The sequence below is a fragment of the Oncorhynchus masou genome, chromosome 24 (genome assembly GCF_036934945.1).
Source record: "Oncorhynchus masou masou isolate Uvic2021 chromosome 24, UVic_Omas_1.1, whole genome shotgun sequence".
NCBI lineage: Eukaryota > Metazoa > Chordata > Actinopteri > Salmoniformes > Salmonidae > Oncorhynchus > Oncorhynchus masou.
In genome coordinates this window covers 14,116,291-14,143,946 of record NC_088235.1, presented here as the reverse complement: position 1 = coordinate 14,143,946, position 27,656 = coordinate 14,116,291, and the positions used below count along the sequence as shown (strand labels likewise).

Genomic DNA, 27,656 nt, shown 5'->3' with positions numbered 1-27,656 from the left:
CTCATCAGACCAAAGAACAGATTTCCACCGGGCTAATGTCCATTGCTCTTTGCTTATTTGAGCTGTTCTTGCCATAATTTGAGCTGTTATTACCAAATAGGGATATCTTCTGTATACCATCCATACCTTGTCACAACACCACTGGCTCAAATTCCTCAAATACATTTTTAACAAGGCACACCTGTTTATTGAAAGGCATTCTAGGTGACTACCTCATGAAGCTGGTTGAGAGAATGCAAAAAGCTGTCATCAAGGGTGTTTAATTTGAAGAATCTAAAATCTAAAATATATTTTGATTTGTTTAACACTTTTTTGGTTGATACATGATTCCATATATGTTATTTCATAGTCTTCACTATTATTCTACAATGTTGAAAATAGTCAAAATAAAGAAAAACCCTAGAATGAGTAGGTGTGTCCAAACTTTTGATTTGGGGTAACGTGAATGGGCATCAGGATATATGATAAGAGTAGCAGCAGCATATATGATGATTGTATGTGAGTGTGCGTGTCATATGTGAGTGTGTAGCGAGTTGTCCACAGGAGACATGGCAATAAAATATTGCATTTTGTCAAGATTGAAACTGTGTTTTTCCATACACACACACACACTGTTGCTATGGCACCACCACCTACACTACATGGCCAGAGGTAAGTAGACAGCCCGTCAAATGAGTGAATTCAGCTATTTCAGCCACACGCGTTGCTGACAGGTGTATAGAATCAAGCACACAGCCATGCAATCTCTATAGACAAACATTGGCAGTAGAATGGCCTTACTGAAGAGCTCATTGACTTTCAACGTGGCACCATTATAGGATACCTCTTTTCAAACAAGTTAGTTCGTCAATTTCTGCCCTGCTAGAGCTGTCCCTGGCAACTGTAAGTGCTGTTATTGTGAAGTGGAAACGTCTATGAGCAACAACGGCTCAGCCGCAAATTGGAAACATCTAGGAGCAACAACGGCTCAGCCACGAAGTGGAAACATCTAGGAGCAACAACGGCTCAGCCACGAAGTGGAAACATCTAGGAGCAACAACGGCTCAGCCACGAAGTGGAAACATCTAGGAGCAACAACGGCTCAGCCACGAAGTGGAAACATCTAGGAGCAACAACGGCTCAGCTACGAAGTGGAAACATCTAGGAGCAGCAACGGCTCAGCCACGAAGTGGAAACATCTAGGAGCAACAACGGCTCAGCCACGAAGTGGAAACATCTAGGAGCAACAACGGCTCAGCCACGAAGTGGAAACATCTAGGAGCAACAACGGCTCAGCCACGAAGTGGAAACATCTAGGAGCAACAACGGCTCAGCCGTGAAGTGGAAACATCTAGGAGCAACAACGGCTCAGCCGTGAAGTGGAAACATCTAGGAGCAACAACGGCTCAGCCACGAAGTGGAAACATCTAGGAGCAACAACGGCTCAGCCACGAAGTGGAAACATCTAGGAGCAGCAACGGCTCAGCCACGAAGTGGAAACATCTAGGAGCAACAACGGCTCAGCCACGAAGTGGAAACATCTAGGAGCAACAACGGCTCAGCCACGAAGTGGAAACATCTGGGAGCAACAACGGCTCAGCCACGAAGTGGAAACATCTAGGAGCAACAACGGCTCAGCCACGAAGTGGAAACATCTAGGAGCAACAACGGCTCAGCCACGAAGTGGAAACATCTAGGAGCAACAACGGCTCAGCAGTGAAGTGGAAACATCTAGGAGCAACAACGGCTCAGCCACGAAGTGGAAACATCTAGGAGCAACAACGGCTCAGCCGTGAAGTGGACGTCCTGGATCTGAACCTTCAAAATGAGCTTCAGGAAGTCAACTGCTGTTGGGATAAGTTTCTCAAAAACAAGTGAAATTCTAAAAAAAAACTCCTATAACATGTAATTTACATCAAAAATAAATAGTGAAATTCTCCTTTAAGCATTGCTGTGAACATAGAACATCCAATTTTGTTGCTTTTCTATTAAAAAGTGTGATTTTGAAACCAAACAGAATTTGGTGAAAACTTCAACAGATTTTATAGGGCACTAGTTGTCTAAGGCTATACAGCACTAAGACAGACACCATTAGTAGAGACCAAGGCTATACAGAACTAAGACAGACAACATTAGTGGGGACCAAGGCTATACAGCACTAAGACAGACAACATTGGTGGGGACCAATGCTATACAGCACTAAGACAGACAACATTAGTGGGGACCAAGGCTATACAGAACTAAGACACAACACATTAGTGGGGACCAAGGCTATACAGCACTAAGACACAACACATTAGTGGGGACCAAGGCTATACAGCACTAAGACACAACACATTAGTGGGGAACAAGGCTACACAGCACTAAGAAGACACAACACATTAATGGGGACCAAGGCTATACAGCACTAAGACACAACACATTAATGGGGACCAAGACTACACAGCACTAAGACAGACAACATTAGTGGGGACCAAGGCTATACAGAACTAAGACACAGTACTTTAGTGGGGACCAAGGCTACACAGCACTAAGACAGACAACATTAGTGGGGACCAAGGCTATACAGCACTAAGACACAACACATTCGTGGGGACCAAGGCTATGAGAAATAGATACACCATCTGGAGGATTAGCAATGGGTTTCATCTTCTTTGTCGAGCATCGCCACAACCAGAGAATGAAGCCTTACTAATGTTGCTGAAGACTGCAGCAGAATGAGTTCAGGCAGGTGAGAGAGGGACGCTCAGGGAGGTTAATTAACTTTGGTGATCGTCCCCATTCCCTCAGTGTGCATTACCTTTCAAATGGAGACACACACACACACACACACACACACACACACACACACACACACACACACACACACACACACACACACTCTCAGTGTTCATTACCTTTGAATGGAGCCACACACTGACAGTGGTAATTGCCAGGCTGGTCAATGCAAGTGGCTCCGTTCTTGCAGGGAGAAGAGGCACACTCGTCAATGTCGAACTCACACCCAGCGCCTTTGATACAAACAACAACATAAACAAATAAATAAGTCATGTTTTTAGGGGTCAGTGAGACTAGTAGCAGGCCTACGTCCCAAATGGCACCCTATTCCATATATAGTGCACTACTTTTGACCAGAGGCATATGGGTCCAAAAGCAGTGCACTATGAAGGGATCAAGGTGCCATTTGGGATGCAAACCAGGACAGTTAATAATGTCTTCGGTTGGACACAGGAAACAGGATCTAATGAGCCCATGGAGCAGTAACTAACTGTGTATCTTCTGTCTTCACTCCTCATCAGTTAGTCAGAGAACACAACAATGGTTGCATCCCAAATGGTATCCTATTCCTTATACGGCGCACTACCAGGGTCCAGCACTATGTAGGGAACAGGGTGCCGTTTGGGACGCTGTCAACGTGTGATGTGCTTTGTCCAGACTACAGGCATGTAAACATCCCTTTACTCACTCTTCTCCCCTGGGGTTGGCAGATCTATTTCATTAAGGTGTTTCACCCATAGGAATCTATTTCCATTGTTCCACTGCTGCCTAGCAACACTAGAGTTCAAAATATAGATTGTAGTTGCCAGTGTACCTAAGCAGCACGTTGTTGAAGACGTACACTGGAAAACAATCAAACTCCACAGACATCTTTGTCTGTAGACGATAACGCCCACGGACACAAACTTCTGTGTGAAGGATTTTCTTGGTGAAAACTGGAAGCATCTACCAGTGAGGCTATGGTAAAGCATGAATATGGCTATGCAGATTAGAGTGAATAGAGCCTACCATTGTTTGCTAAGATAAAGCTACAGTTCTCATATTCAGTAGGTTATATTGTCAATGCTTGTTTAGTTCAGTATGCATTAATTCATTAAAATTGAGTAAGTTAGATGCACTGACCAGTAAAGCCGGGTAGACAGACACATTCATAGCCATTGGCCAGGTCCAAACACGTGCTATTGTGTCTGCATGGCCCTGACAGACACTCATCAATGTTGATTTCACAGTAGTCACCTGTAGGGAAAGACAATGAAAGAGGAAGGAACAGTTTCATGAAAACTCCCATTCCTACCAATTATAAACCAAGTGTTAAAAAGAATCCCCTTTGCAAGTGAAATCTTAAAAGCCTCCAAGCTATCCACCTTCTGAACTAAAAATAAAAGAGAGACACTCAGTTCAAGATGGGTTACTAAAATATGGATCCCTCGATTTGCATATATTCATCTAGTTAACTCAGACAATTTCCTAACAATTCAGATTGAAATGAACTGAGAAATAATAGAGAGACCTCTCGTCTGACATTAGATAAATTATCCCTTATGTTTTCAATATGACCTTACATGACCCAGCACGGTCCCAAATGGCACCCTATTCCCTTATAGTGCACTACTTTTGACCAGAGCAGTGATAAGCTAACCGGGGCTCTGGTCAAACGTAATGCACTATAAGGGAATAGGGTGCCATTTGGGACGCAGCCCAGTGTATTGAACATAATGAACATTGACATAGTTATAATGGTTGTACACCTCTCGTACAGGACAGCATTAATTTACATGCATATAGGAATATTAGCATAGCTAATTACACAGTGGATTGCTATAGGCTGTCAAGTTATATTGCTTTAATTTACTTTGCTTGACTTCACTTCGTAAAACAGACCTTAACAAAGGTGCTGGTGGTGTTTCTGTTATTGAACTGCTTCGTGATCACACCTGGTGTCAGTGGTGTTTCTGTTATTGAACTGCTACGTGATCACACCTGGTGTCAGTGGTGTTTCTGTTATTGAACTGCTACGTGATCACACCTGGTGTCAGTGGTGTTTCTGTTATTGAACTGCTTCGTGATCACAACTGGTGTCAGTGGTGTTTCTGTTATTGAACTGCTACGTGATCACAACTGGTGTCAGTGGTTTTTCTGTTATTGAACTGCTACGTGATCACAACTGGTGTCAGTGGTGTTTCTGTTATTGAACTGCTACGTGATCACAACTGGTGTTGTGTTCCCACAATAAGTTGGGTGAATTTTGGCCCATTCCTCCTGACAGAGCTGGTGTAACTAAGTCAGGTGTGTAGGCCTCCTTGCTAGGCACACGCAGTTTCAGTTCTGCCCACAAATCTTCGATAGGATTGAGCTCAGGGCTTTGTGATGGCCACTCCAATACCTTGACTTTGTTGTCCTTAAGCAATTTTTCCACAACTTTGGAAGTATGCTTGGGGTCATTGTCCATTTGGAAGACCCATTTGTGACCAAGCTTTAACTTCCTGACTGATGTCTTGAGATGTTGCTTCAATATATCCACATAATGTTCCTGCCTTATGATGCCATCTATTTTCTGAAGTGCACCAGTCCCTCCTGCAGCAAAGCACCCCCACGCTTCATGTTTGGGATGGTGTTCTTCAGCTTGCAAGCCTCCCACTTGTTCGCCCAAACATAACGATGGTCATTATGGCCAAACAGTTCTATTTTTGTTTCATCAGACCAGAGGACATTTTTCTCCAAAAAGTAAGATCTTTGTCCCCATGTGCAGTTGCAAACCGTAGTCTGGCTTTTTTTAATGGCGGTTTTGGAGCAGTGGCTTCTTCCTTGCTGAGCGGCCTTTCAGGTTGTGTCGATTTAGGACTCGATATAGGACTTTATTGTGGACATAGATACTTTTGTACCTGTTTCCTACAGCATCTTCACAAGGTCCTTTGCTGTTGTTCTGGGATTGATTTGGACTTTTCACAGCAAAGTACGTTCATCTCTAGGAGACAGAATGTGTCTCCTTCCTGAGCGGTATGACGGATGCGTGGTCTCATGGTGTTTATACTTGTTCATCTGTACAAACAATAGTACACATGGTACCTTCAGGTGTTTGGAAATTGCCCCGAGGATGAACCAGACTTGTGGAGGTCTACAATCTTTTCTGAGGTATTGGCTGATTTCTATTGATTTTCCCATGATGTCAAGCAAAGAGGCACTGGGTTTGAAGGTAGGCCTTGAAATACATCCACAGGTACACCTCTAATTGACTCAAATTATGTCAATTAGCCTATCAGAAGCTTCTAAAACCATGACATTTCCTGAAATTTTCCAAGCTGTTTAAAAGGCACAGTCAACTTAGTGTATGTAAACTTCTGACCCACTGGAATTGTGATACAGTGAATTATAAGTGAAATAATCTGTCTGTAAACAATTGTTGGAAAAATGACTTGTGTCATGCACAAAGTAGATGTCCTAACTGACTTGCAAAAACTAGAGTTTGTTAACCTCTTGAAACTCTGGGGGCGCTATTTCATTTTTGGATGAAAAACGTTCCCGTTTTAAACAAGATATTTTGTCACAAAAAGATGCTCAACTATGCATACAATTGATAGCTTTGGAAAGAAAACACTGACGTTTCCAGAACTGCGAAGATATTCTCTGTGTGTGCCCTAGAACGTGAGCTACAGGCAAAACCAAGATGAAACGGCATCCAGGAAATCAGCAGGATTTTTGAGGCTCCGTTTTCCATTGTCTCCTTATATGGCTGTGAATGCGAGAGGAATGAGCCTGCCCTTTCTGTCGTTTCCCCAAGGTGTCTGCAGCATTGTGACGTATTTGTAGGCATATCATTGGAAGATTGACCATAAGAGACCACATTTACCAGGTGTCCGCCCGGTGTCCTGCGCCGAAATTGGTGCGCAAACCTCAGCTGCAAGTATTTTTCCATGGAATTCAGAGAAGAAAGCAGGCTTCCACGAACGATATATCAATGAAGAGATATGTGAGAAAACACCTTGAGGATTGATTCCAAACAACATTTGCCATGTTTCGGTCGATATTATGGAGTTAATTCGGAAAAAGTTTGACGTTGTTGGTGACTGAATTTTCGGTTCGTTTCGGTAGCCAAATGTGATGTACAAAACGGAGCGATTTCTCCTACACAAAGATTCTTTCAGGAAAAACTGAACATTTGCTATGTAACTGAGAGTCTCCTCATTGAAAACATCCGAAGCTCTTCAAAGGTAAATGATTTTATTTATTTGGTTATCTGGTTTTTCTGAAAATGTTGCGTGCTAAATGCTACTCAAAATGCTAAGCTAGCTTTGCATACTCTTACACAAATTAGTGAATTGCTATGGTTCAAAAGCATATTTTGAAAATCTGAGATGACAGTGTTGTTAAGAAAAGGCTAAGCTTGAGAGCAGGCGCATTATTTTCATTTTATTTGCGATTTTCAGAAATCGTTAACGTTGCGTTATGCTAATGAGCCTGAGGCTTTATTCATGATCCCGGATCCGGGATGGGGAGTATCAAGAGGTTTAACAAGAAATTTGTGGTTGAAAACCGAGTTTTAATGACTCCAACCTAAGTTGCAAACTTACAAGAGGGTACAGTGGTTCCTCCTTTAAAAGTTGCAAACTTGCCCCGCGGGACTTAGAGGTATCCAGCGTCAAGGCTTCATGACTCCAGACACGGCTTCATGGCTCCAGACCCGGCTGCATTGCTCCAGACCCGGCTGCATGGCTCCAGACCCGGATTCATGGCTCCAGACCCGGCTTCATGGCTCCAGACCCGGCTTCATGGCTCCAGACCCGGCTTCATGGCTCCACACCCGGCTTCATGGCTCCACACCCGGCTTCATGGCTCCAGACACGGCTTCATGGCTCCAGACACGGCTTCATTGCTCAAGACACGGCTTCATTGCCCCAGACACGGCTTCATTGCTCCAGACCCGGCTTCATGGCTCCAGACCCGGCTTCATGGCTCCAGACCCGGCTTCATGGCTCCACGCCCGGCTTCATGGCTCCACGCCGGCTTCATGGCTCCACGCCCGGCTTCATGGCTCCAGGCCCGGCTTCATGGCTCCAGGCCCGGCTTCATGGCTCCAGGCCCGGCTTCATGGCTCCAGGCCCGGCTTCATGGCTCCAGGCCCGGCTTCATGGCTCCAGACCCGGCTTCATGGCTCCAGACCCGGCTTCATGGCTCCAGACCCGGCTTCATTGCGCCAGACCCGGCTTCATTGCGCCAGACACGGCTTCATTGCTCCAGACACGGCTTCATTGCTCCAGACACGGCTTCATTGCTCCAGACACGGCTTCATGGCTCCAGACACGGCTTCATGGCTCCAGACACGGCTTCATGGCTCCAGACACGGCTTCATGGCTCCAGACACGGCTTCATGGCTCCAGACCCGGCTTCATTGCTCCAGACACGGCTTCAATGCTCCAGACCCGGCTTCATTGCTCCAGACCCGGCTTCATGGCTCCAGACCCGGCTTCATGGCTCCAGACCCGGCTTCATGGCTCCAGACCCGGCTTCATTGCTCCAGACCCGGCTTCATTGCACCAGACCCGGCTTCATTGCACTCATTTTGCATTTGGGTCCCAAGGTTTTTATATGACCAATCATATCGAGTGGTTCCAATGACGATTTTTGACGAGTGTTACGCCCTGACCTTAGAGTGCCTCGTTTATTCTCTATTTGGTTAGGTCAGGGTGTGACTTGGGTGGGCCAATCTATGTTTCTATTTCTTTGTTGGCCTAGTATGGTTCCCAATCAGAGGCAGCTGTTTATCGTTGTCTCTGATTGGGGATCATACTTAGGCAGCCCTTTTCCCACCTTAGATTGTGGGATCTTGATTTTGTATAGGTTCTGTGAACTTTACATTTGTTTTGGATTTTGTTGTTTTTCAGTGTTCATTTTTAATAAAGTAAGATGTTCGCCTACAACGCTGCACCTTGGTCTCCTCATTCTAATGAACGTAACAACGCGAGCCACCCTTGCCTTGTGTCGTTCTACAAAAAAGATGGCTGACAAAACGTTACGGTGGAACCAGATGTAAGTTGTTATAATGTCATAATGAGTCAAGCAAAACCTGTACAATTGAGAGGAATGTTAGTCAATGTAGAGACAAACGTTTATGACAAAAATATGCACAAAGTATCTCTCCAGGAACAGGGTTGAGTTAACCTACAGGAGGGTATCTCTCCAGGAACAGGTTTGGAGTTAAAACCTACAGGAGGGTATCTCTCCAGGAACCGGGTTGGAGAGCCGTGTTCTAAATCTTACATCTTAAAAACATACTTTAAGGTAAGGTATTTAAAATGATTTAAGGGGTTTAAGTATTAATGATGACATTTTGGTCCCAGATCTATTTGTGCTGCCTTGTCAACTCCTACAGTCAACATCCTGTGATGTCACATATGATATGTTTGTCATGACAACAACCATAAGGGTTACAGTACAAATGTGTGTGTGTGTGTGGTGTGTGTGTGTGTGTGTGTACCTGTGACTCCGATTGGGCATAAGCAGCTGAATGCGTTGAGCTCATCAGAGCAGGAAGCTCCGTTGTGGCAGGGCTGGCTCAGACACTCGTTTACCTCCACCTCACAGTTATTACCTGGAAAAAACAGGAGAGGTTCACTGCAGGAAGGTCCACACATGCATAGTCTACATACAGACACACGCACACACTCTGCACACACACAGACGCACACAGACACACACAGCACACACACTGCACGCACACATACACAGAAGCATCTGCCAGATTTTGACACATAAATATAAGGCCCCCTTTAATCAAATAAGCTTCCTTAATGATGTGAGGAAGAGAGGAAATGGGGAAGAGGAATGGAGAGAGAAAGGGAGGAGAGGTAGGGGGAAATGGAAGGGGAGAGAGGAAGGGAGGAGAGGTAGGGGAGAGGAAGGGAGGAGAGGTAGGGGGAGAGGAGGGGGGGGGGCTTCTGACTGTAGATAAATGGGTGTTATAGGACATGTGCCGTGTCAAAGAAGTGTTATGGAACTGAATGATACTGAGAGAAGAGGAACTGAATGCTACTGAGAGACTAAATGCTACTGAGAGAAGAGGAACTGAATGCTACTGAGAGACTGAATGCTACTGAGAGAAGAGGAACTGAATGCTACTGGGAGACTGAATGCTACTGAGAGAAGAGGAACTGAATGCTACTGAGAGACTGAATGCTACTGAGAGAAGAGGAACTGAATGCTACTGGAAGACTGAATGCTACTGAGGAACTGAATGCTACTGAGAGACTGAATGCTACTGAGAGACTGAATGCTACTAAGAGACTGAATGCTACTAAGAGACTGAATGCTACTAAGAGACTGAATGCTACTGAGAGAAGAGGAACTGAATGCTACTGAGAGACTGAATGCTACTGAGGAACTGAATGCTACTGAGAGACTGAATGCTACTGAGAGACTGAATGCTACTGAGAGACTGAATGCTACTGAGGAACTGAATGCTACTGAGAGACTGAATGCTACTGAGAGACTGAATGCTACTGAGAGAAGAGGAACTGAATGCTACTGAGAGAAGAGGAACTGAATGCTACTGAGAGACTGAATGTTACTGAGAGAAGAGGAACTGAATGCTACTGAGAGAAGAGGAACTGAATGCTACTGAGAGAAGAGGAACTGAATGCTACTGAGAGAAGAGGAACTGAATGCTACTGAGAGAAGAGGAACTGAATGCTACTGAGAGAAGAGGAACTGAATGCTACTGAGAGAAGAGGAACTGAATGCTACTGAGAGAAGAGGAACTGAATGCTACGGAGAGTAATGGAACTGCCGTATGACAAGTGGAAGGTAAATAAGTGTTTAACAATACCAACCTACATAGGGAGGCTTGAGGTCTTTGACCCCAAAAGACAAACAGTCGATGGAATTACGAGCAAAGGGGAAATTGCCCTGACATCCCCTGTTGACAACGTAGCTACTCACCAATGAATCCAGGTGCACAGAAACAATTGTAGCCGTTGACGGTGTCTTTGCAAATACTCAGAACACCGCACGGCTTCTCTTCACAGTCATCTATGTTCACGTCGCAGAATTGTCCCGTTAAACCTGAATGAAGAAGAGACGAATGAGACCCTCTGAATTAAAGGCTGGAATTATGAGGGTATCACTTTGAGAATGTAATAATGTGTTTCTTTTTGTTTAAATCAGAGAATGTTATACTGGCAATTCAGAGTGACTTTAACCCAATTCCAAACACCTCTTTATCAAACTTTACTCATCTCTCTGGGATGCTATTGGCTCCTTAACCCACTAACACACCTTTCATTGGCTCCGATCAAATGGTTAACTTAACCCACTAACACACCTGATTCAATTGGTCAACTACTAATTTGATCAATTCAATCAGGTGTTCTTGTTTCAGTAGGGAATAAGTGGGGCAGCCAGAGGTACTTGAGGAGAGGTTGAGGAAACGCTGCATTCTTACTTCTCATTTTAGTATTCAGTCATCCTACATGCAGGGACAAGACCCTGAAATAAATATAAACATTACCACAGGTTTCAGTAACAAGGAGCCAATGTCTTACAGGGCAACGCACATGCCAAGCACGCACACACACCCCATTAAAATCACACGCCCTGTTTCTTTGTTCCTGGTGATTAGCTTACCGGGTAAACAATGGCACTTGAATCCTCTCGGTAGATCCACACACTTTGATCCGCGATGACACAGCCCATCGACGCAGTGACTTATGAGGATTTCGCACAGCCGCCCCATGTACCCGTGTTGGCAGACGCATTTGAAGCCGTAGGGCAGCTCTTCACAGAACAGGGTCCCCTCCGGGTCACAGGGATTCAACACACACTGGTTCACGGGTGCAGAGCAGTCATCGGCTCCCCATCCTGTATGCATTGGGGTTTGGATCAAAGAGCTGATTGATGTCTGTGTGTTGAATAGCAGCTGTGTTCTACCCACACCCCTTCTGATACACAGGCTTGAATTGTCATTTCTCAAGATGCTCCTGTCATTGTAAGACGTTTTTCTTTTATGATTTCTGCTTCACATATGTTATATTTTTCACAGTTAGATAGAGGCCCTTAGGCAGTGGAAATACTAGGAAATAGAGGCCCTTACACAGTGGAAATACTAGGAAATAGAGGCCCTTACACAGTGGAAATACTAGGAAATAGGATTTGTAAATATAGTCCAACCACCAACCTACATATAGGTATTGAGGGGTGTTTGTGTTTTCCTACATTTATAATGAGACACTCATTCAAGTAATGCATGGCTTTGGTCGACTACTCTCTATTATGATCCAGTGGATGTTATTTAAATTAGGTTTGGTTGGGTAATAACAGAGTGCACACAGAGTAATCAATAACAATAACATAGCCTCTTTGCCGGCATCCCAAATGACACCCTATTCCCTACACTACTTTTGACCAGAGCCATATGGGGCCATTTAGGACTCAGCCTTTTACTACTGATTTTACAAAAGGGATTATTGTAGAATAAACAACAAGAGCATCTGAAAACAACCGGAGGGTCTATAAATTGAATAAATTGCTTAACAATGATTGTGTACAAAGATGGAGGCATAATACTAATTTGACTTCAATGGATTTCAGATATAAGATCTTAATTTGATCACGCTGTTGCAGGAAATTTTAAACTAGGTGTTTTGTGGTTTAATGTAACTTCAGCAGAGCCAGATAATGATATATCAACAGGATTAAATCACCCAGATGCAGGTCTTTTGTTACCTACTTTAGAGAAAATGGTTCTAAAGGGTTAGAGGGATAAGAGGTTGTAGATGGAACCTTGGAACGAAGGAGGTCCTTCTGAAGAAAGGGTTTTAAAAAAGAACCAGGGGCAAGTCAGCAGCATTTCTGGTTCTAGGTAGGACCTTATTTTCTCAGAGTAATCTGTAGTTGACAGTACAGTGCAGTATCTGATAAGGGGACAAACTTTACCTGGTGGACAAGTGCAGTGAACCACTCCGGCAGAGATATAACAGGTGCCTCCATTTTTGCATTTTGTCCTATCTCCTGACGCACATTCAATAACAGGTGTAGAGCAGTTTTTACCTGGAAAAGTCAAACAAAAAGATTTTCAGAAGGACAGATACAACAAAACCACTGTGCACAACTAATATCCCATCCGTACTGTACAACAGAACCAATGTGCACAAACAATATCCCATCAACATTGTGACAGTGTTCATGGAGACTAAATGACTGCAGCACTGTGTATCTGCTGTCTACATTCTGCCGTTTACATCAGAGAGGGGAGACTAAATGACTGCAGCACTGTGTATCTGCTGTCTACATTCTGCCGTTTACATCAGAGAGGGGAGACTAAATGACTGCAGCACTGTGTATCTGCTGTCTACATTCTGCCGTTTACATCACAGAGAGGGGAGACTAAATGACTGCAGCACTGTGTATCTGCTCAATTGAAATGAAGCTGAATGTAAAGGTTTGAATGTCAAATATGTAGTCGACTGTCTCCGTCTCAGGGAGAAGAGTGTACAGTATGTGTTCATTTGAAAATAAGCTGGATTCATTTGTTATTATCACAGCTTTATTGTTGCGTGAGATTTAAAACAAACTTATTCCAAAACATCATCAACATGTCTCCTGCCCCACGAGAGGAAACAACGTGCTGGACCATGTGTACAAAAACATCTGTGACATGTACAAAACCATCCCCGCACCCACTTCTGCCAATTAGATCGCGTCACTCTGTCCCAACTCCCCGCCTACAAGCAGCATCTCAAGAGGGAACCGCCAACTCCGAGAATAGTGAGGCGCTGGACAGAGGGGGCAGACCTAATGCTGCAGGACTGTTCTGTTAATACTGATTGAAACATGTTCAAAGATTCATCCCCACAGGACTTATCCATCAACATTGAGGAATATACATCATCAGTCAAAGGCTTCATTCGGAAATGTGTTTGATGACGTTGTACCCACAATAACAAACCGGACATGCCCCAACCAAAAACCCTGGATGAATCACAGGTAGAGGAGAAATCCATATCATGCTGAGAGCCCGTAATGCAGCATTCAATGTCAGCAGAACGAACCCAGACGACTAGCGCGCAATGAATACAAGGCAAGCAGGTACGAGCGCCGCAAATCTATTAGATGGAAAAAAATTGAATCCATGTTCCACAACTCTGACTTCGACGCTTGTGTCAAGGACTACAAGCTATCAAGGAGTGCAGGTTATCAAGGACTACAGGCTATCAAGGACTACAAGCTATCAAGGACTACAGGCTATCAAGGACTGCAGGCTATCAAGGACTGCAGGCTATCGAGGACTACAGGCTATCGAGGACTACAGGCTATCAAGGACTACAGGCTATCAATGACTACAGGCTATCAAGGACTACAAAGGCAAATCCAGCTTTGTGATGCCCACTGAAGCCTCCCTTCCAAGCAGACAATAAATGAGTCATCCATTTTCTGCGCTGCTCAAGACGACCAGGCGCTTTTGTTCTCCAAGGCCGACGTCAAGGAAAATCTCAAAAGAGTGAATACTCACAAAGCCGCCATCAGAGTGCGTGCAGACCAGCTGGTGGACATCTTCAACCTGTCCCGGGCCCACAGGCTGTACTCCCCACTTGCTACAAGGAGACCACCATCGTCCCAGGTTCATCAGAAGTTGGTCATGACCAGCACTGTCAAGGCCATCATACCAGACACACTGAACAGATCCATGGAAGATGCCATTTCCATCGCTATTGCTGAAACAGCTCTAACACATCTGGACAACAGGAACCCCTATGTGAGAATGCTGTTCATAGACTACAGTTCAGCATTCAACACTGCTGTTCCCTCCAGGCTCGACACCAAGCTCAGAGCCGCACACAGACAAAGCACAGGGCACCCCAGGGGTGTTTCCTCAGCCCTCTGTTGTACTCCCTGTTCAGCCACGACTGTGTGGCTATGCACTGCAGCCAATCTGCTATCATCTCGTTTAATGTCAATGCCAGGGCTGCAGGCCTGATAACCAACAACAACGAGTCAGCCTATTGGGAGGAGGAGGTAAGTGAACTGGCATTGTGGTGCCAGGACAAAAACTAAACATAAGGAGGAAAAAAAGGAGGTGATTGTGGACTTCAGTGAGCAAAGGAGGGAACACGTCCCGATTCACATCAAACAGGACTGCAGTAGAGAGAGTCTGCAGCTTTAAGTTCTTCTGCGTCCACATCACCGAGGACTTGACATGGAACAACAACACCACCACCACTCTTGTCAAGAGGGCGCATTAGTGCCTCTACTTTGTATGGTGACAAAATAAATCCAGCATGCCACCCCGTTTACATCATCAGAGAGGGGAGACTAAATGACTGCTCTCCAAATAATACCACTGCACCATCGAGTCTCCTGCCCCACGAGCGTCCTGACCAGGTGCATCATGGCCTTGTAAGGAAATTGCTCCATCCACATCCGCAAGGCCCTCCAGGGGTGGTGAAGACGGCCCAGTACATCACTGGGACCGTGGCCCTCCGGAATAGGGTGGTGAAGACGGCCCAGTACATCACTGGGACCGTGGCCCTCCGATTGCGGGTTCAAAGACGGCCCAGTACATCACTGGGACATCGTGGCCCTCCGGCGGGTGGTGAAGACGGCCCAGTACATCACTGGGACCGTGGCCCTCCGGCGGGTGGTGAAGACGGCCCAGTACATCACTGGGACCGTGGCCCTCCGGCGGGTGGTGAAGACGGCCCAGTACATCACTGGGACCGTGGCCCTCCGGCGGGTGGTGAAGACGGCCCAGTACATCACTGGGACCGTGGCCCTCCGGCGGGTGGTGAAGACAGCCCAGTACATCACTGGGACCGTGGCCCTCCGGCGGGTGGTGAAGACGGCCCACTACATCACTGGGACCGTGGCCCTCCGGCGGGTGGTGAAGACGGCCCAGTACATCACTGGGACCGTGGCCCTCCGGCGGGTGGTGAAGACGGCCCAGTACATCACTGGGGACCAAGCCCTCCAAGGGTGGTGAAGACGACCCAGTACATCACTGGGGCCGTGGCCCTCCAACGGGTGGGGAAGATGGACCAGTACATCACTGGGACCGTGGCCCTCCAGCGGGTGGTGAAGACGGCCCAGTACATCACTGGGACCGTGGCCCTCCAGCGGGTGGTGAAGATGGCCCAGTACATCACTGGGACCGTGGCCCTCCGGCGGGTGGTGAAGATGGCCCAGTACATCACTGGGACCGTGGCCCTCCAGCGGGTGGTGAAGACGGCCCAGCACATCACTGGGACCGTGGCCCTCCAGCGGGTGGTGAAGATGGCCCAGTACATCACTGGGACCGTGGCCCTCCAGCGGGTGGGGAAGATGGACCAGTACATCACTGGGACCGTGGCCCTCCAGCGGGTGGTGAAGATGGCCCAGTACATCACTGGGACCGTGGCCCTCCAGCGGGTGGTGAAGACAGCCCAGTACATCACTGGGACCGTGGCCCTCCAGCGGGTGGTGAAGACAGACCAGTACATCACTGGGACCGTGGCCCTCCAGCGGGTGGTGAAGACAGCCCAGTACATCACTGGGGCCGTGGCCCTCCAGCGGGTGGGGAAGATGGACCAGTACATCACTGGGACCGTGGCCCTCCAGCGGGTGGTGAAGATGGCCCAGTACATCACTGGGACCGTGGCCCTCCAGCGGGTGGTGAAGACAGCCCAGTACATCACTGGGACCGTGGCCCACCAGCGGGTGGTGAAGATGGCCCAGTACATCACTGGGACCGTGGCCAGCTCCAGCGGGTGGTGAAGATGGCCCAGTACATCACTGGGGCTGTGACCCTCCAGCGGGTGGTGAAGACGGCCCAGTACATCACTGGGACCGTGGACCTCCAGCGGGTGGTGAAGACAGCCCAGTACATCACTGGGGCCATGTTCCCACCAATCCAAGACATCTACTTGAAACATCAGGGATTGAAATTGTTAGTAAAAAAAATCCCATTATTACATTTTTACAATATTTTTTAGAATACACCCTGCACTGACTCTCCACACCTCAGCACACAACCTGCACCGACTCTCCACACCTCAGCACACAACCTGTGTTGTGTTTACTGTTTACTATTGCAACAACACATCATCAGTAGGGTAAAACTAACCTGTCTCACGACGGTCTAAACACATCTCACGTTCCCTATTAGTGGGTGAACAATCCAACGCTTGGTGAATTCTGCTTCACAATGATAGGAAGAGTCGACTCTCCACACCTCAGCACACAACCTGCACCGACTCTCCACACCTCAGCACACAACCTTCACCGACTCTCCACACCTCAGCACACAACCTGCACCGACTCTCCACACCTCAGCACACAACCTGCACCGACTCTCCACACCTCAGCACACAACCTGCACCGACTCTCCACACCTCAGCACACAACCTGCACCGACTCTCCACACCTCAGCACACAACCTGCACCGACTCTCCACACCTCAGCACACAACCTGCACCGACTCTCCACACCTCAGCACACAACCTGCACCGACTCTCCACACCTCAGCACACAACCTGCACCGACTCTCCACACCTCAGCACACATGCACTCAATTGCTTCTACCAGACTGCTAAATACTGCACAATTTAACCACTTGCCCACCAAAACATGTGTAAATATTGGACTATAAATTGTGCCTTCCTGTACTATACTTATGCTAAAATGTTTTTTTACTCTACTGAACCATTTACATTACGTTCCTATTCGTATCTTATATTATTTCTTATTGTTGTTGCGTTGTCCAGAAGGAGCCTGCAAGTAGGCATTTCATTGGACAGTGTATCACCATGTGTATCCTGTCTAATAATAAACTTGAAACTTGAATGAAAGGATGGAATGCAGAATAAACATGAACTAGATGTACTGTAAGTGTTGGGGTCTGGTATATGTCCGTCAGAGATCATCCGTACTCCACACAGGATTGTAAGAGTATTAACATCTTAGTCTGAGGCCCTTTACTCTCTAGTCTCCCCCTCGGGAGCAGGAATAAATATGGATCTAACAGACCTGGGTTCAAAAAGTATTTGAAATATTTAAAATACTTGTCACTCCAGGCAGGCTAGAGAAGACACTCAGATGGGCGGGACTTACAGTTTAGGACTATTCTATTGGTCTGCTAAGCCAGGGACGCTCAATCAAGAATAGACAACGTGTGAGAAATGATTTCAAATAGTATTTGAACCCAGGACTGATCTCTAATCCCCTTCTATGCACTTTCAATACTCCAGTTAATATGCTCTTGAGTCAGTCAATTAGCAAACAGCTTACAGTGACAACTCTGACAATCTTTAGGCCTCTACTCCTCAAATATTATCACCATTAGGTTGATGGGTTGATATATAGTGCTGTTTCACTTTTTAACCCACAGACATGACCAGAATACTGAAGACATTTGTGGTTATTACAGATCATATGCAGTGAGGGACGGTTTCCCGGACATAGATTAATTATGATTTAATAAGAATGATAATATTTATCTCTTACCAACAAACCCCACTGGGCAGATGCATCTCACTATCACATACAGTAGGAGATAACATCTCACTATCACATACAGTAGGAGATAACATCTCATTCATCACAACATCTCACTATCACATACAGTAGAGGTAACATCTCACTATCACATACAGGAGGAGGTAACATCTCACTATCACATACAGTAGGAGATAACATCTCACTATCACATACAGTAGGAGGTAACATCTCACTATCACATACAGTAGGAGGTAACATCTCACTATCACATACAGTAGGAGGTAACATCTCACTATCACATACAGTAGGAGGTAACATCTCACTATCACATACAGTAGGAGATAACATCTCACTAGGAGATAACATCTCACTATCACATACAGTAGGAGGTAACATCTCACTATCACATACAGTAGGAGATAACATCTCACTATCACATACAGTAGGAGATAACATCTCACTATCACATACAGTAGGAGATAACATCTCACTATCACATACAGTAGGAGATAACATCTCACTATCACATACAGTAGGAGATAACATCTCACTATCACATACAGGAGATAACATCTCACTATCACATACAGTAGGAGATAACATCTCACTATCACATACAGTAGGAGATAACATCTCACTATCACATACAGTTGGAGATAACATCTCACTATCACATACAGTAGGAGATTACATCTCACTATCACATACAGTAGGAGATAACATCTCACTATCACATACAGTTGGAGATAACATCTCACTATCACATACAGTTGGAGATAACATCTCACTATCACATACAGTTGGAGATAACATCTCACTATCACATACAGTAGGAGATAACATCTCACTATCACATACAGTAGGAGATAACATCTCACTATCACATACAGTAGGAGATAACATCTCACTATCACATACAGTATCACATCTCACTATCAGTTGGAGGTTAATCATCTATCACATACAGTAGGAGATAACATCTCACTATCACATACAGTTGGAGATAACATCTCACTATCACATACAGTAGGAGATTACATCTCACTATCACATACAGTAGGAGATAACATCTCACTATCACATACAGTAGGAGATAACATCTCACTATCACATACAGTTGGATGGCGTAGTAGATCAGACTTTCAAATCAACTCAAAGGCAAAGTTAAGTATCAAATGGAGACACCAAGTAAAAAACGAGGCCATGTTTTGACTCAGTCAGTTTGAAATGGTAGCACAGAACCAGTCCTATGATAAACATGTCATTACAGGTCATGTAAAACAAGTGATTAGTTTGTTTTTGCAGTTGTGGGTGTATTTATCCTGCTTTTTAAAGACAAGAGATATCCTGGAAAATAAACATTTACTGTACAGTATCTTACCTCTATGATCTCATCAAGCCATCTTCACACTTAAATGCCTAATTCCTGTCATAAATTGGTTGGCGCAATTTATGTCATTATGTTATAAGTGGAGAGGGGAGAAGGGGCATAAATATCAGGCAATTTTGCCAATAATTTATTGGCTGTGTACAGCTCGATGTCCTACCTGTGAGACATACCTTCGCTGTTCTTCATGATTAAACCTTGATTTGGGCCGAGGACTGTTATGCATTATTAATGGACAAAGGATAATTGTCAAGTTTTATGACAAGGAGAGAGATGGAAATTGGTTCCATGGATGGTTGAGTCATAAATGGCACCTTATTCCTTACATAATTAACTACTTTTGACTAGAGCTCATAGGGCCCTGGTCAAAAGTAGTGCACTGTATAACGGAATAGGGTACCATTTGGAACTTGAGTTCTGGTCAGTAGTGAGGAATGATGAGAATTTGCCCTGCACCGATGGTGCTGATAGCCTGGCATTAGTCATGGGTACCTCTGCAGCCACGGCCTGTGACAGTGCTAATGATAGTCATTTTGTAGCGTGACCATGCAGTGGAATACGTTTATGGGAGCAGAAAATGTCAGAGAAAAGGAGTAGAAATCTACAGCTCGCTGTCCTTCACTTCATGGCATTAACCTTTCATCTAGTTTAACTAGTAGAAACCTACAGCTCGCTGTCCTTCACTTCATGGCATTAACCTTTCATCTAGTTTAACTAGTAGAAACCTACAGCTCGCTGTCCTTCACTTCATGGTATTAACCTTTCATCTAGTTTAACTAGTAGAAACCTACAGCTCGCTGTTCTTCATTCATGGCATTAACCTTTCATCTGGTTTAACTAGTAGAAACCTACAGCTCGCTGTCCTTCATTGGTGGCATTAACCTTTCATCTGGTTTAACTAGTAGAAACCTACAGCTCGCTGTTCTTCATGGTATTAACCTTTCATCTAGTTTAACTAGTAGAAACCTACAGCTCGCTGTTCTTCACTTCATGGTATTAACCTTTCATCTAGTTTAACTAGTAGAAACCTACAGCTCGCTGTCCTTCACATTAACCTTTCATCTGGCATTAACTTTTCATCATCTGGTTTAACTAGTAGAAACCTACAGCTCGCTGTTCTTCATGGTATTAACCTTTCATCTAGTTTAACTAGTAGAAACCTACAGCTCGCTGTTCTTCACTTCATGGTATTAACCTTTCATCTAGTTTAACTAGTAGAAACCTACAGCTCGCTGTTCTTCATGGTATTAACCTTTCATCTAGTTTAACTAGTAGAAACCTACAGCTCGCTGTCCTTCACTTCATGGTATTAACCTTTCATCTGGTTTAACTAGTAGAAACCTACAGCTCGCTGTTCTTCATGGCATTAACCTTTCATCTGGTTTAACTAGTAGAAACCTACAGCTCGCTGTTCTTCATGGCATTAACCTTTCATCTGGTTTAACTAGTAGAAACCTACAGCTCGCTGTTCTTCACTTCATGGCATTAACCTTTCATCTGGTTTAACTAGTAACTAGAAACCTTCAGCTTGCTGTTCTTCACTTCATGGCATTAACCTTTCATCTGGTTTAACTAGTAGAAACCTACAGCTCGCTGTTCTTCATGGTATTAACCTTTCATCTAGTTTAACTAGTAGAAACCTACAGCTCGCTGTCCTTCACTTCATGGTATTAACCTTTCATCTGGTTTAACTAGTAGAAACCTACAGCTCGCTGTTCTTCATGGCATTAACCTTTCATCTGGTTTAACTAGTAGAAACCTACAGCTCGCTGTTCTTCATGGTATTAACCTTTCATCTAGTTTAACTAGTAGAAACCTACAGCTCGCTGTTCTTCATGGCATTAACCTTTCATCTGGTTTAACTAGTAGAAACCTACAGCTCGCTGTTCTTCACTTCATTAACCTTTCATCTGGTTTAACTAGTAGAAACCTACAGCTCGCTGTTCTTCACTTCATGGTATTAACCTTTCATCTGGTTTAACTAGTAGAGATCTACAGCTCGCTGTTCTTCACTTCGTGGCATTAACCTTTCATCTGGTTTAACTAGTAGAAACCTACAGCTCGCTGTTCTTCACTTCATGGTATTAACCTTTCATCTGGTTTAACTAGTAGAAACCTACAGCTCGCTGTTCTTCATGGTATTAACCTTTCATCTGGTTTAACTAGTAGAAACCTACAGCTCGCTGTTCTTCACTTCATTAACCTTTCATCTGGTTTAACTAGTAGAAACCTACAGCTCGCTGTTCTTCACTTCATGGTATTAACCTTTCATCTGGTTTAACTAGTAGAAACCTACAGCTCGCTGTTCTTCACTTCATGGCATTAACCTTTCATCTGGTTTAACTAGTAGAAACCTACAGCTCGCTGTTCTTCACTTCATGGTATTAACCTTTCATCTGGTTTAACTAGTAGAAACCTACAGCTCGCTGTTCTTCACGGCATTAACCTTTCATCTGGTTTAACTAGTAGAAACCTACAGCTCGCTGTTCTTCATGGCATTAACCTTTCATCTGGTTTAACTAGTAGAAACCTACAGCTCGCTGTTCTTCATGGCATTAACCTTTCATCTAGTTTAACTAGTAGAAACCTACAGCTCGCTGTTCTTCATGGCATTAACCTTTCATCTAGTTTAACTAGTAGAAACCTACAGCTCGCTGTTCTTCATGGCATTAACCTTTCATCTAGTTTAACTAGTAGAAACCTACAGCTCGCTCTGTTCTTCATGGCATTAACCTTTCATCTAGTTTAACTAGTAGAAACCTACAGCTCGCTGTTCTTCATGGCATTAACCTTTCATCTGGTTTAACTAGTAGAAACCTACAGCTTGCTGTTCTTCACTTCATGGCATTAACCTTTCATCTGGTTTAACTAGTAGAAACCTACAGCTCGCTGTTCTTCACTTCATGGTATTAACCTTTCATCTGGTTTAACTAGTAGAAACCTACAGCTCGCTGTTCTTCACTCGCTGTTCTTCATGGCATTAACCTTTCATCTGGTTTAACTAGTAGAAACCTACAGCTCGCTGTTCTTCACGGCATTAACCTTTCATCTGGTTTAACTAGTAGAAACCTACAGCTCGCTGTTCTTCACGGCATTAACCTTTCATCTGGTTTAACTAGTAGAAACCTACAGCTCGCTGTTCTTCATGGTATTAACCTTTCATCTGGTTTAACTAGTAGAAACCTACAGCTCACTGTTCTTCACTTCATGGTATTAACCTTTCATCTGGTTTAACTAGTAGAAAACTACAGCTCGCTGTTCTTCACTTCATGGTATTAACCTTTCATCTGGTTTAACTAGTAGAAACCTACAGCTCGCTGTCCTTCACTTCATGGTATTAACCTTTCATCTGGTTTAACTAGTAGAAACCTACAGCTCGCTGTTCTTCACTTCATGGTATTAACCTTTCATCTGGTTTAACTAGTAGAAACCTACAGCTCGCTGTTCTTCACTTCATGGTATTAACCTTTCATCTGGTTTAACTAGTAGAAACCTACAGCTCGCTGTTCTTCACTTCATGGTATTAACCTTTCATCTGGTTTAACTAGTAGAAACCTACAGCTCGCTGTTCTTCACTTCATGGTATTAACCTTTCATCTGGTTTAACCAGTAGAAACCTACAGTTCGCTGATCTTCACTTCATGGTATTAACCTTTCACCTGGTTTAACTAGTAGAAACCTACAGCTCGCTGTTCTTCACTTCATGGTATTAACCTTTCATCATTAACCTTTCATCTGGTTTAACTAGTAGAAACCTACAGCTCGCTGTTCTTCATGGCATTAACCTTTCATCTAGTTTAACTAGTAGAAACCTACAGCTTGCTGTTCTTCACTTCATGGTATTAACCTTTCATATGGTTTAACTAGTAGAAACCTACACCTGGTATTAAGCTTTCATCTGGTTTAACTAGTCCTTCACTTCATGGCATTAACCTTTCATCTGGTTTAACTAGTAGAAACCTACAGCTCGCTGTTCTTCATGGTATTAACCTTTCATCTGGTTTAACTAGTAGAAACCTACAGCTCGCTGTTCTTCATGGCATTAACCTTTCATCTGGTTTAACTAGTAGAAACATACAGCTCGCTGTTCTTCATGGTATTAACCTTTCATCTGGTTTAACTAGTAGAAACCTACAGCTCGCTGTTCTTCATGGCATTAACCTTTCATCTTGTTTAACTAGTAGAAACCTACAGCTCGCTGTCCTTCACTTCATGGTATTAACCTTTCATCTAGTTTAACTAGTAGAAACCTACAGCTCGCTGTTCTTCATGGTATTAACCTTTCATCTGGTTTAACTAGTAGAAACCTACAGCTCGCTGTTCTTCATGGTATTAACCTTTCATCTGGTTTAACTAGTAGAAACCTACAGCTCGCTGTTCTTCACTTCATGGTATTAACCTTTCATCTGGTTTAACTAGTAGAAACCTACAGCTTTCTGTTTAACTAGTAGAAACTTCACTTCATGGCATTAACCTTTCATCTGGTTTAACTAGTAGAAACCTACAGCTCGCTGTTCTTCATGGCATTAACCTTTCATCTGGTTTAACTAGTAGAAACCTACAGCTCGCTGTTCTTCATGGTATTAACCTTTCATCTGGTTTAACTAGTAGAAACCTACAGCTCGCTGTTCTTCACTTCATGGTATTAACCTTTCATCTGGTTTAACTAGTAGAAACCTACAGCTCGCTGTTCTTCATGGCATTAACCTTTCATCTGGTTTAACTAGTAGAAACCTACAGCTCGCTGTTCTTCATGGTATTAACCTTTCATCTGGTTTAACTAGTAGAAACCTACAGCTCGCTGTTCTTCACTTCATGGTATTAACCTTTCATCTGGTTTAACTAGTAGAAACCTACAGCTCGCTGTTCTTCACGGCATTAACCTTTCATCTGGTTTAACTAGTAGAAACCTACAGCTCGCTGTTCTTCACGGCATTAACCTTTCATCTGGTTTAACTAGTAGAAACCTACAGCTCGCTGTTCTTCATGGTATTAACCTTTCATCTGGTTTAACCAGTAGAAACCTACAGCTCGCTGTTCTTCACTTCATGGTATTAACCTTTCATCTGGTTTAACTAGTAGAAACCTACAGCTCGCTGTTCTTCACTTCATGGTATTAACCTTTCATCTGGTTTAACTAGTAGAAACCTACAGCTCGCTGTCCTTCACTTCATGGTATTAACCTTTCATCTGGTTTAACTAGTAGAAACCTACAGCTCGCTGTTCTTCACGGCATTAACCTTTCATCTAGTTTAACTAGTAGAAACCTACAGCTCGCTGTCCTTCACTTCATGGCATTAACATTTCACCTGGTTTAACTAGTAGAAACCTACAGCTCGCTGTTCTTCATGGTATTAACCTTTCATCTGGTTTAACTAGTAGAAACCTACAGCTCGCTGTTCTTCATGGCATTAACCTTTCATCTGGTTTAACTAGTAGAAACCTACAGCTCAAATATTGTTCTGTCCTTCATGGTATTAACCTTTCATCTGGTTTAACTAGTAGAAACCTACAGCTCGCTGTTCTTCATGGTATTAACCTTTCATCTGGTTTAACTAGTAGAAACCTACAGCTCGCTGTTCTTCATGACATTAACCTTTCATCTAGTTTAACTAGTAGAAACCTACAGCTCGCTGTTCTTCACGGCATTAACATTTCATCTGGTTTAACTAGTAGAAACCTACAGCTCGCTGTCCTTCACTTCATGGCATTAACATTTCATCTGGTTTAACTAGTAGAAACCTACAGCTCGCTGTTCTTCACTTCATGGTATTAACCTTTCATCTAGTTTAACTAGTAGAAACCTACAGCTCGCTGTCCTTCACTTCATGGCATTAACATTTCACCTGGTTTAACTAGTAGAAACCTACAGCTCGCTGTTCTTCACGGCATTAACCTTTCATCTGGTTTAACTAGTAGAAACCTACAGCTCGCTGTTCTTCACGGCATTAACCTTTCATCTGGTTCAACTAGTAGAAACCTACAGCTCGCTGTCCTTCATGGTATTAACCTTTCATCTGGTTTAACTAGTAGAAACCTACAGCTCGCTGTTCTTCACGGCATTAACCTTTCATCTGGTTTAACTAGTAGAAACCTACAGCTCGCTGTTCTTCACGGCATTAACCTTTCATCTGGTTTAACTAGTAGAAACCTACAGCTCGCTGTCCTTCACGGTATTAACGTTTCATCTGGTTGAAAGTTGTGTGCTGTGTGCTGATATAACTTAATGGCCTGAAAACACCCAGTAATAATCAGTTGAGCTCTTAGTTAAAAAGGTTATTTTTTATCATTATTTAATTTGCCCCTCGGCAGTGGTTGTATATGTTCATTCAGTGATAATGCACAGGCCGTGATATAACCTCATTAATATCATTAATGTACTGCCTTGGAGATGACAAATCAGGTGACCTGCAGCACAATTTATTTTGTATTTTATTTTTCTACATCCATTTTTGTATTGATATTTTAAATCACAATAATTTCCTCAATTGCAATAGGTTACCTTGTTGCTGTACAGGGAATAGGGTGCCATGTGGAACACAGAGTGGCTCTTACCAATAGGTTACCTTGTTGCTGTACAGGGAATAGGGTGCCATGTGGAACACAGACTGGCTCTTACCAATAGGTTACCTTGTTGCTGTACAGGGAATAGGGTGCCATGTGGAACACAGACTGGCTCTTACCAATAGGTTACCTTGTTGCTGTACAGGGAATAGGGTGCCATGTGGAACACAGACAGGCTCTTACCAATAGGTTACCTTGTTGCTGTACAGGGAATAGGGTGCCATGTGGAACACAGAGTGGCTCTTACCAATAGGTTACCTTGTTGCTGTACAGGGAATAGGGTGCCATGTGGAACACAGACAGGCTCTTACCAATAGGTTACCTTGTTGCTGTACAGGGAATAGGGTGCCATGTGGAACACAGACTGGCTCTTACCAATAGGTTACCTTGTTGCTGTACAGGGAATAGGGTGCCATGTGGAACACAGACTGGCTCTTACCAATAGGTTACCTTGTTGCTGTACAGGGAATAGGGTGCCATGTGGAACACAGACAGGCTCTTACCAGCTGGACAGAAGCAGTGATACAGGTCCACACCGTCCACACACACAGCTCCGTTCTGGCACGGCATCGACTTGCAGTCGTTCAGATTCACCTCACAGAACGGCCCACCAAAGCCTGCATGAGAGAAGCACGCACGCACGCACGCACGCACGCACGCACGCACGCACGCACGCACACACACACACACACTAGTGAATCTCTTTGGTTAGTTTTATCTGTCAGCCAATTAAGATTTGTATGTCTTTGTTTCCCCACTCTGAAGCTGCTTTTACAACGCTGTTTCTGATCCAGTGTGTGTGTGTGTGTGTGTGTGTGTCGTTTAATCATTGTTAATATGAGGCATTAATTGGCTCTTTGATATATAACATTAAACAGGCCAGATCCTGTGATCTGTTATGTAACATTAAACAGGCCAGATCCTGTGATCTGATATATAACATTAAACAGGCCAGATCCTGTGATCTGTTATGTAACATTAAACAGGCCAGATCATGTGATCTGATATATAACATTAAACAGGCCAGATCCTGTGATCTGATATATAACATTAAACAGGCCAGATCCTGTGATCTGTTATGTAACATTAAACAGGCCAGATCCTGTGATCTGTTATGTAACATTAAACAGGCCAGATCCTGTGATCAGGCCAGATCCTGTGATCTGTTATAAACATTAAACAGGCCAGATCCTGTGATCTGTAACATTATATATAACATTAAAAAGGGCAGATCCTGTGATCTGGTCGAACACTAACCTCACCTCCTCCATTCCAAGAGACACAGGAAACACACAGACACACACAGGTTTGTGATCACACAAACACCTCCCTGCCTTGTTCAATACCGTCAATAAGGTGTGTAGGCAGGGGAAGCAGTGGTGAGATGACAAACTAACTCATTGGCTGAAGTTAAAGTAGGACGAGAGAGGCCAGAGAGAGAGAGAGAGAGGAGAGAGAGAGAGAGAAATAAAGAGAGACAGAGAGGAAG

At 44.2% G+C, this 27,656-nt stretch overlaps 1 protein-coding gene across 1 annotated transcript in view; it reads right to left on the bottom strand.

The window, feature by feature from the left end:
* The window catches only part of eys (eyes shut homolog), a 275,926-nt gene that overhangs the window by 156,931 nt on the left and 91,339 nt on the right, over positions 1 to 27,656 (bottom strand). Inside the window, exons 13-19 of the mRNA XM_064936327.1 lie at positions 26,671 to 26,784; positions 12,682 to 12,795; positions 11,374 to 11,607; positions 10,690 to 10,812; positions 9,230 to 9,343; positions 3,880 to 3,993; positions 2,877 to 2,990 (exon numbers count right to left, since the gene is read on the bottom strand). Of these exons, the coding sequence (XP_064792399.1) occupies positions 2,877 to 2,990; positions 3,880 to 3,993; positions 9,230 to 9,343; positions 10,690 to 10,812; positions 11,374 to 11,607; positions 12,682 to 12,795; positions 26,671 to 26,784 (927 nt within the window). The remainder of the gene's footprint in view (positions 1 to 2,876; positions 2,991 to 3,879; positions 3,994 to 9,229; positions 9,344 to 10,689; positions 10,813 to 11,373; positions 11,608 to 12,681; positions 12,796 to 26,670; positions 26,785 to 27,656) is intronic.